At 34.0% G+C, this 10,581-nt stretch overlaps 1 protein-coding gene and 2 pseudogenes across 1 annotated transcript; 2 read left to right on the top strand and 1 right to left on the bottom strand.

The window, feature by feature from the left end:
- Positions 1-386: 386 nt before the first annotated feature.
- Positions 387-3,519, top strand: LOC140971816 (uncharacterized). The gene is made up of 2 exons (XM_073434323.1): positions 387-1,311; positions 3,219-3,519. Exons 1-2 carry the CDS (start codon positions 731-733, stop codon positions 3,376-3,378), a joined length of 741 nt encoding a protein of 246 aa, XP_073290424.1. The 5' UTR covers positions 387-730; the 3' UTR covers positions 3,379-3,519.
- Positions 3,520-3,904: 385 nt separating this feature from the next.
- On the top strand, positions 3,905-6,534 carry LOC140971815 (protein FAR1-RELATED SEQUENCE 9-like; annotated as a pseudogene).
- A 436-nt stretch (positions 6,535-6,970) lies between these two features.
- On the bottom strand, positions 6,971-8,844 carry LOC140958585 (sodium transporter HKT1-like; annotated as a pseudogene).
- Positions 8,845-10,581: the final 1,737 nt, after the last annotated feature.

Raw genomic sequence — 10,581 nt, 5'->3', positions numbered from 1 at the left:
AATTTATAATTATTTTAAACTTTAGGATATTAAAAGAAAATTTAATTAATCAAATATCATCTCTTCTCTCTCAAATATTATATGATCACAAACAAGAGAATAATAACACATAAAGTACGGGATGGGTGCGGGCTGAACGAGTCTATCAAAATCTTAATCATGTACACCAAACACATGATAAGTGAAGGATTAAAAATCAAACACTCGTTATCATGTACACTAAACAATACGTTAGAGTTGCTTGGAATTAATAATGGAATGCAATTATATATAATATATAGATTAATAAAAAGTTCAAACTTAATTCGAAACAACATATTATTTTTTAAAAAAAGAATTAAGTTCACAAACACGAGATACCTTGGTATTAGAAGTAACTTACACATTCCATCAATGCCATTGAGGCTGCTCGAATTCTCACCATTCACCCTTAAATTTCGCAATTTTTTGGAGAGAGAAGCAGACGAGGCTAAGATTCATTCATGGTGGTCTTCTTCTTCTTTCCCTTTCCCCTCCCCTTCTCTCCCCACGTAATTTAACAACCCGTAAGTGGGCATAATCCTGTGTTTTTTCACCTCAATATCCCACGAAAAATATTAATTATTCAAGTTTTGTCGGCACTGTCACAGTCCCTGTGTGTGTACCAGAAATACATGAGAGTATAGACAAAAGAACCCACGAAGATCTCAAATTTTCTCCCATTTTTGAGCTTGTGCTTCAGTGTGGAAGAATGGTTGAAATAGAATGGAAAAAGAAGAAGATGCTATCTGTAAATTTTTCCTTTCTTAAACTCACCGAACACTACGGCTCCACAAAACAGACCAATGCCTATAGATCTCCGATTAACTTTAAGGAGCCAAACGGAGCCGTGGGACTTGGTATTCTTGCAGCCCTCGAACAGCAACATGATGAAGATCCGATCTTTAGGAGTGCGTTTCTTGCAATCTCCCCAAAATCATTAAAATACCCAATCACGGTACATGTAAATGAAAATTTATTGAAAAAGAACGAGGTTGATAAGAAGCTTAGCGTGGAGGAAACGGAGTTGTGTGAGGAGTACACTTGTCTGATATCTCATGAGGGTGAGAATCTGATAAGGAAAAGGGAATACTTTTATGCTGGTTCTGTGGGAAATAATGATGGTTTTCACGGGGTTTCTGCTGTTAATGGAAATGGTGATGGTTTTGAAGTGTTCTCTGATTCTTCAGTCGGTTTTGGAAGTGATATGGCCACCTTTTGGACCTCAGATTTTCTAACTTCTTGCTTTCTTTGCAAGAAGTTCCTTCACGGCTTGGATATTTTTATGTACAGGTAAAAAAATTTATTCAGAATTTATCGATGTTTGGATTTGAGTAATTGTTTAAAGAAGGGGTTGAAGGTGATGGTGTTTTATTTGGATTTTGTATGTTCTCGAAATGGTATATTATACTGCCATCGATGATCTCGAACTTATGAGACTTCTAAGCTGAAATTTTAATGATTTCCATTTTTTGAATGTTTATGGAATCCTGTGCTAAATTTGATGTATCCACTTAGTTTGCGCTCTATATTTTTAGCCACTGAACAAATTCTAACATCTAGTAACAGATATTGTACCTGGGAACTGGCGGGATCCCAAGAACATAGAAAACATGGAGTTTTCTAAACTTTTATGTAATTTATGTCTAACCATCGTAGAAATACTCGAGATTTGGCAAATGATAACATATTTTTCATTTTAATACTGATAATATTCTTAATTTGTATTCTTTTAAATAATATCTTATGTTTATCTTAATGGCATCCGTTGACCACAATTATAATTATTTTATGGACTAAATTAAAATGATCTAACAAGGTGAAAGCAGGTAGATTCATTCTTTATCATTTGAATCTTCTCCGGATCTTTGTCTTATTGTTACACTTTGTTTTTTCGTTTAAAGTGTTCATTGGGTAACTGGGTTAAATAGTAGTAATCTTTTATCTGCTCTTCTGGGTGCAACGCTGGTCTGTCATTTGATTCGGAGATCTCACTAGCTTTGTTAATGGGGTTCTTGGAATCAGTTTTGCGATGTCTTGCTAAGGATCGAACAGGGAAGGTTGTTGTGTTATGTATTTACCACTATTACCAATATAACAATACTTGTTCTAACCTGCTACTTTTCAGTAATGATCAGAATATCTCCTGTGTGTTAAACTGAGGTTGCTAGTCGGAACTGATTTCAGATTCTTTAGTTTTATAAATTTCTCAATACCTGGAAACCATGGTATATGATCTCCCATTCACGGAGATATGGTCCGATGATTGCTATAATGGTCAAAATGTAGCCTTCTTGATCTTAATGCTTGGGATCATCTGGATATTTCAATTGGCTATAAGTGTCTTTTGTTTTCGAAAGAGAACTTTTGAAAAGCACTGGAGTATACCCTCTGTATTATCAGTAGGAATGAGATATGGTCTTTTGAGTTCGCCATTGGAACTTCTAGGTCTCAAATTTGGCCAAATGAAATATCCAAATAAACATTAAACCCCTTAGTATCGATCATTTTTCTGTTTTTTAACAAGGGAAACTACTTTCATTTTATTTTACTGCCATGTCATCGCATGTGGCTTGTGCATTTGGACCAGAAGCAAGCCTCGTGCCACCCCTTGTTTTATTTTTTCAATGCCTATTCATAATCAAAATAAGTATCTTGTTAGATAGTCTTGTCGTTTTATTTGATTTGGTAGGTTTCTTGGTCTTAGTTTAGAAAACTTGACATCTTTGTTCTAATCTATTAATTTGTCATTTCCTGTTTTGCTTGTTAATGTGGTATACCCTTATTTGTTGCTGAAGGGAATGCATATGATATGTTTTTGAGTGCTTTCTAAGATGGTGGATTTCTTCACGAACACACAGGAGTTATATGACTTATATCGTTCAGTCTCCCAAATGTGTCTTCCTTCGACATAATAATCGCATCTTAAGTTACTCTTGCTCGAAAAGTCTTGATCTTGTATGGTAAGGCTAACTTACCGCAGAAGTTACCACATTTCTTATAATCACCCAGTTTCTACGGAAGTTATCTCATTTCTTAGAATCACCGATTTCTACCTGCACCAGTAGAATCTCATGTTCTTGGGGAAATATTACTCTCAAAACTATGATATTATTTTGTCTACCCGTGAAAATAATGCCATGCGATTATATTTTCCATTGACATTTTTTATTTGACATTGTTTGCTGGCGATGTCGCAGAGGGGAGAAGGCGTTCTGTAGCGCAGAGTGTCGTTGCAAGCAAATCTCAATTGATGAACAGAAAGAGAAATGTCACACCGAGGCGAGGAAGCCCATAGAGTGCTCTGCTTCAGCTTGCTCGGGTGCGTCACAGTTCATTTCTGGTGTTGCTGCAGCTTGAGTAGTAGCCATGTTCATGCATATGTATTGTGGCACTTAATAAAAGCAGTGAAGGCTAAACTTATTGAAGAATGTACTTGAGAGCACATACAACTTTTCTGGCTGAATGAATAATTATATTGACTCAGTCATCTTGCTTTTATTGAATATAACTTTGTTTTATTTTTTTAAAAAATAAAAATAAAGATTGTACCGTAAAAAGAAATTTGGTTCCAACATCGATGCTTATAATTTATAACTAAAAATTAAAAATGAATTATGGATTTTAATAAATCCAAAATGGACTATATAGTTATTTAAATTGTATTGCTCCATAGAAAATTAGGTGCATAGCACATATGACCAAATATACTTGTAGAATTAATCTAAAGTATTTATAATTCACAATAAATCTATACTTATTATACCCGCTTTAAATAGATTACTTGTTTTTTGCATTTACAATATTTTTCGTATATATTTAATATTTATGTAAAATAAATATATTTAATTTTTATTTCATTTGTTTGAACAAAAAAAAAATGTATGGATGGTGTAGTCGTAGACAGTAGTAGAAATACAGTTTGTATAATGGAGACAAAATTGGATGTGGTACAAGAATTGCTGCAAACGACGACACGTCCGCATCCGCCGCCGCCCTCGGTCTGTATTTCTTCTCCGATCGATTCACGGTTGCTGCTAGATTCCTTCAAAGTGCGAGTGAGATACCTTTCACTTTGGATCCCTTTCTTCTTCATAAATTTTCAGTTTCCGGAAATTGCATTTGAACAATGGCTTAAGTAAATTTATTTAACTTTTTTTTTCCGTATTTGCGTTAAGCAGCTTTAGTTTTGTCCTAACCTTGTCTCGAGTCGGATTTTGTTCTTATAATTTTCGTAGTGCATGGTGTTGCTGATTGTTTCTTATTTTAATCTCTTAGGTTTACAATTTATTGATATCCAATATCTACTATGAAAGCTGAAGTATTTCTGTACTGACTACTGCCAATAGATTATGTGAATTTTCAAAACAATTTAATTGGGGTTAAAATAATAGGGATTATTGATGGCGGTATTCTATCACTCCAGTAGCAGTGCTTTTGAAACGTTTTAATGACTTACATCTCTGTAGTTGCAGATGCTTCGGGTATAGATAAAAAATGCACGACAGTATTAACAAGCAAGTAAATATCGGGGCTTGGCTTCGATATGTGTCTGATTATATGGAAAGAATGCAGGCTGCGAGTCCATCTTTCTTTCATGCATTTCAGGGTGATAGTGGAAATGTTTTTTGGACTGATGCAGCTTTCCAAGCAAATTATACCAATTTTGGGGACACAGTCAGAATTGATACATCATACAGGGCTAACCGCTTGAAGTTGCCGTTTGTCACTTTCACTGGCATAAATCATCATGCTCAACCTGTTCTCTTTGGATGTGGGTTGCTTCTGAATGAGTCTGAAAACACGTTTATTTGGCTCCTTCAAACATGGCTGCAAGCAATGTCTGGGCGCAGCAGCCCTGTTTCAGTCACTACCGACCCTGATCAACTTGTACAGATGGCTGTGGCACAAGTTCTTCCTGATGCACACCATCGATTTTGTAGATGGAGCTTATTAAGTCAGACACAGGAGAAGTTAGCTCATGTATATCAAACAAATCCTACTTTTGATATCGAGTTCAAGAACTGCATCAATGAAGCCAGCACAGTTGAGGAGTTTGAGTCCTGTTGGGCAGCCCTCGTGGACAGATACTTTCTTATGGATAACGAATGGCTTCAGTCTGTGTACAGGATTCGTGATCAGTGGATCCCTGTTTATATGAGAGGTGTGTTTTTTGGGGAATTGTTCCCAGGGGAGGACAATGGCGGCACAAGTTTGTTTTTCAATGGGTTTGTGAGTAACACCACTAACACTGTACAGCTGTTAATGAAACAGTATGAAAAAGCCATCTGAAGTTGGCAAGAGAAGGAATTGAAAGAGGAGTTTGATACTTCTAATGCTGCACCAGTTTTGAAAACACCATCCCCCATGGAAAAACAGGCCGCTAATCTTTATACCAGGAGGATATTCATTAAATTTCAAGAGGAATTGGTGGAGACTCTTGCTAATCCTGCTACTATGATTGATGGCTCTACTGTAGTGACATCATATAGGGTATCCAAATTTGGTGAAGAGCGCAAAGCTCACACAGTTAGATTCAATTTATTCGAAATGAAAGCTACCTGTACCTGTCGAATGCTTGAATTTTCTGGTATCATTTGTAGGCATGTTCTGTCAGTATTCAGAGTAAAAAATGTTCTTACCCTCCCTTCTGATTATGTTCTGAAACGTTGGACAAAAAATGCTAAGACAAATGGTGGTTTGTCCACGAGTGATAATGCAGCAATGTTGCCTAACAATGATCGAGAATCTCTAAATACTGGACGTGATAATTTACGCCAAGAGGCTATGAGATACATAGAAGAAGGAGCAAAATCTATACATAGTTATAACATGGCGATGAGTGCTCTGCAAGAGGCTTCAAAAAGAGTCGCTGCTGTCGAGAGTAAAAATTCCGGAGCCATGCAGAGCACCGATGCAGCAGATGAAGGGAATCTGGAGACGCATGCCCTTGAGAATCAATCTGCAGCACCTTTATCCAAGGTTGGATATTTTAGACTACGTTTTTTGGATAGTAGGAATAGATTAGGACTCGGCTTCAATTTCGTTTCCACTGATTAATTTATACTAAACTTTAGTTCTGTAAAGTTTAAGCCTCGTCTAACTATATAATTGCCTAATATTCACCGAATGTTTGTGATCCTTGTCGTGCAAACGTTTTGCAGGAAGATGAGGAGAAAAAAATTCAAGAATTGACCTCTGAACTGGAGAGCACAAATCAGAGGTCTGAAGTGTATCGTTCGATTCTATTCGCGCTTTTTAAAGACATGGAAGACCAGAATCTAAAGCTCTCAATTAAAGTCCAGAATGCACGGCTCACATTAAAAGAGTAAACGTGACCTGAGGTCAGTAGTTGTGTGTTCATCTTGTTTTAACCGGCAGATGATGAAAATTTCATTCTACCCTTGGGGACTCAGGGTTCCCAAGCGAATATAGTTCACTTCATAAAATATTGTAAATGTATTTTGATATTATGAAATAATGGGTGAAAGCATGATAGGCGAAAATTCCTCTAAACCATATTTCGTGCCAGCTACTTTTTCTTTTTCCCGGTCAGACTTTGCTTTGATCTGTGGCTTATTTGAAGTCATGGTAAATTGTCTTAGAGTTTCATTTCATGCCGATTCAGCTCGTATCAGAATATAGTTGTTTCAAAATTTATTTATAAAAAGAAAAAACATGAGAAGATAAAAATTTTACTGTAATAAAAAAACAAGATCTTTAAATAATTCGTGAGCTGTTTTTTATGCGATCATCACAATTTGGAATAGAATTGTAAACTTGAATATACGGGATTAAAACGGTAACAAAAAATGACAGCTCACAGCCAAGAAACACGGATTGTTCTATGTTACACATGGACTATCTCTCTCTTATGACAGTGGTCTAATGTAAGTTTGGATTAAATGTCAATTTATAAGAACTTACGTGATCTAATGATATTGAAATAAGAGGAGAAATACTCTGATTATAGCATAAACTAACACAATAAACATCACCTCTATGCTCATTAATTAGCTGACCGTGTTATTTACACGAGCTATATAGCATGAATATCCAACAATTTTCAGGCCCAAAGTGCAAATTGTATTTATTGCAGAGATGAGCATGCTCCAAATCATCTAACTCGAACTTCTGGCAAGATTATTTATTTTCCACGGGGGTCATGAAAATTTCCAAGCTCTGCCACCTTTTTTATTTAATTTCTTCAGTCTTCCGAAGAACATAACGACAATTAATATTAGTTTTCCCCCATCACTCCATCTTCCTACGAATCCATGAGTTGCATTATGTTATCAACGTTCACTACTGATCAGTTATCTTTGTTATTTTTGTAATTTTAGTCATTTTTTTAACGTGAAACTGGTGTTAATACATATGTAACGCCTGACTCTAATTTGATGTCAGCACTTTCGATTAAAAAAAAACTATAATTTCAAAAATTGAAAGATGCACATTAAGATTAAAATTAAATTAAACAATGTAGTGACTAAGATCGCAAAACAACATAATGTGAAACCAAAATTGCAGTTTTCAAAACAAAAAATTATGTTGAAAAAACTTACATCATTATCAGAAATAGCAGCAACGTGCCTGGAGAAAGTGCAGAAAGATCAAACACGGATAGCCCAGTATGCCTTGAATTTACCACTGGGAAGAAAGAACCCACAATTTTCTCATAGAAACTTAGACCTCCGACAACCTTGGAATTCCATTGTAAACAGCAAAACACAATCATCTGCATCACTAAGAACCCTAGAACACTGATTGCCAAATACACAGAATCCACCCCCGACATCAGATGTTCATACCCCAACTCTCCATAATTCTTTAACATGAACTTAAATTCTTCTTTTCTTGTAGCTTTTTGCAATAAAAACACCAAGAAACGCAGACAAGCAGCGTATAGCGTATTCCCTAATAGCATATAAGGGATCAAGAGCAGTGACAAGCCAGAGTTCTTCTTGAAAATAATCATGTTTTCGCTGTCGGGGAGGAACCCACAGTTTGAGAATGTGGAAACTATGGTGAAGAAAGAAAAAGTTGAAATGTTTAGGCCCTTTTGGTTAAGCACTTGTTTGGCAGATGGGGTTAGGTTTAAATAGACGGCAATTGAAGTGACGCCCAATGCATGGATTACTATGAGGTAAGAAGAAACTACGTAGGACAGAATTTTTATGGATTTCAGCTTCCAAACTTGGTTTTCCTCCATGGATTCAGCCTGAAAATATTCGGGTTTATATTTACAGGTACACGATGTTTCTTGTTCGAATTGATCAGTGCAAGTAGGTAAACCTAGCTCAATATGATCAGATATAGACTGATCGATGTTTGGGTTTGAAGAGCTAGAATAAGATTCTGTACTGCTGTAATGGCGGAGTATTCCTTTCTGGCTAATCTTTGCTTTCTTCATTTGAAGTTCAAGAGATGAAACGAAAACTTCACCGCCAGTGAACATTAAAATGGTCAAAACTATGAGTTGCGAATTTGAGAAAACCTCCATTTCTAGAGTTGACATGCTTGAAACTGTAACAGAAGACACAGCAGTGAAGAAAAGATCAAGATTTTGAGGTCTGAATGTGGTGATACTTTTAGGTTTTGATACCTTTTATAAAACCAAGAAACCAAGTGAAGAAGATGAGAGGAAGTAGAAAAGTTCAATCCAGAATGGGTTGATTTTAAACATGAGAATGTGGATTAGATACAGTATTAAATCAAGAACGGAGTTATACAGCCACACTAGATTTGCCCACAAACATTTTTTGATGTATCCCTCTATTTCTTTACGACAATCTCCAAAATTCTTCATTTTGCTAAAGTAGATTGTGTGTGAAAATTATTTCTTGAAAACATCTTGTGAATTTATGTTCACCTTATATAGGCCCCTCGCGGATGTTGGGAAAAGGACACGCGTTTCTCTTGACAGAAAAAGTGAAAAAAATAAAATAAATTAAAGGTAAAGAATTCTATGTATCTAATATATGAGTGATACATTATTGATGAACACGATATGTGAAAATCATATTAAAATTTATTAAAACATTACTTCTAAATTTAAGAACCTATTTTTATTCAAAACTAGAACAGGACGCCGTAGGGGTGGGCGGGGAAGTGAATATTATATTCTAAAATCTTTATCTTAATTAATATTAATTTGACAATTAGAAGAGGTTCATATATAGTCAATATTCCATGCTCCACATCTTATATGTTGATCAACGCGTAAATACGGACATCATCCATATCCAACCCTTGGTACATCCTCAACCATAATGTAAACAAACTAACATAATGTTTTATAAAATATACAAAAATAAAAAATTCATTTGACATGTGGATCCAATATAATTGGTCAAAGTTTTATATTTAATATATATGAAGAGTACAGATCGACACGTGCTAATTAATTGACATGATATCTCTCATATGTTACAGCACATATTTCTTAAATTTGATTTTAATTAATAATAACTTTATTTTATCGAAAACTAAATTAGGTTAATAAAGTTTTATGTTTATCATGACATGGGTTTATGATTATAATGTTTGTTTCTGATTGTGGAATGTGTCACACTGCCCAACTTTAGTTTTAATTTTATATATTTCAATATTTTGTAATTTTAATTTTTCATGAAAATAATTGATTTAATAATGCATACATCACCATCACGTAGAAAAAATAATTAAAATTACAAAAATATTTTTAATTGCAAAAAAACTACAAAAATTTGTAATTTTTAAATCACGTCACCGTAAAAAAAATTTTGATAGATACAAATCACTGAAAAATCAATTGGTGTAAATTTTTCATCATTTAACTTTTGTTTATTTTAATTATATATATATAATTTGCAACTCTGCGTTTCGGGCTAATGATGATAATTATATTATCAATTATAAGTATAACAGTTCAATTACTAATTATATTAACAAAATTAATTTAAAATTCAAATATTTATATTAATAATAATAATATTCTGATCTAATATAAATGATAATTAAAAAAAATCCTGACAACAATAATAAAAATAATGATAATTATACGTTAATGCCTCAAATTTTAATTGGAATGATTTATTTTTTTCAAAACAAAATAAATGGGAATGGTTTATGACATAACTATATCATATATAAGAAATTAAAATAGGATACTTTAAAGAAATAACATTTAGAGAAGTACTCGCAGTGTGTTGTATACTTGTACCTGAAAAATTGTAAAAAAAAATTACATTTCATGTGTCTGGTTGGATAAAAGATTTGTCTCATAAAATTAATATGCGAAACAATATAATAGGAGATTTTTTTTGTTTTTAAAATCATTTATTTCTGATTTTATGTACCCATATATATTTTTCAACAGTCTGCAACTGACAAAAAAGTTCACACAAAAACTCTCATGAGAATTTTTCACGCGTCAATTTTGTGAGACTGATATCGGATCTGATTTGATTCATGAAAAAATATTACATTTTATGCTAAAAGTATTATTTTAATTTTAAATATGGATCATGTTAACTCGTTTCACGAAAATAGATATGTGAAACCGAAACTTGCTCAAAAGTT

Source organism: Primulina huaijiensis, chromosome 2 (assembly GCF_012295235.1).
Source record: "Primulina huaijiensis isolate GDHJ02 chromosome 2, ASM1229523v2, whole genome shotgun sequence".
Taxonomy (NCBI): Eukaryota; Viridiplantae; Streptophyta; class Magnoliopsida; order Lamiales; family Gesneriaceae; genus Primulina; species Primulina huaijiensis.
The sequence above is the reverse complement of the archived record's forward strand: the minus strand, read 5'-3'. Positions and strand labels throughout refer to the sequence as shown.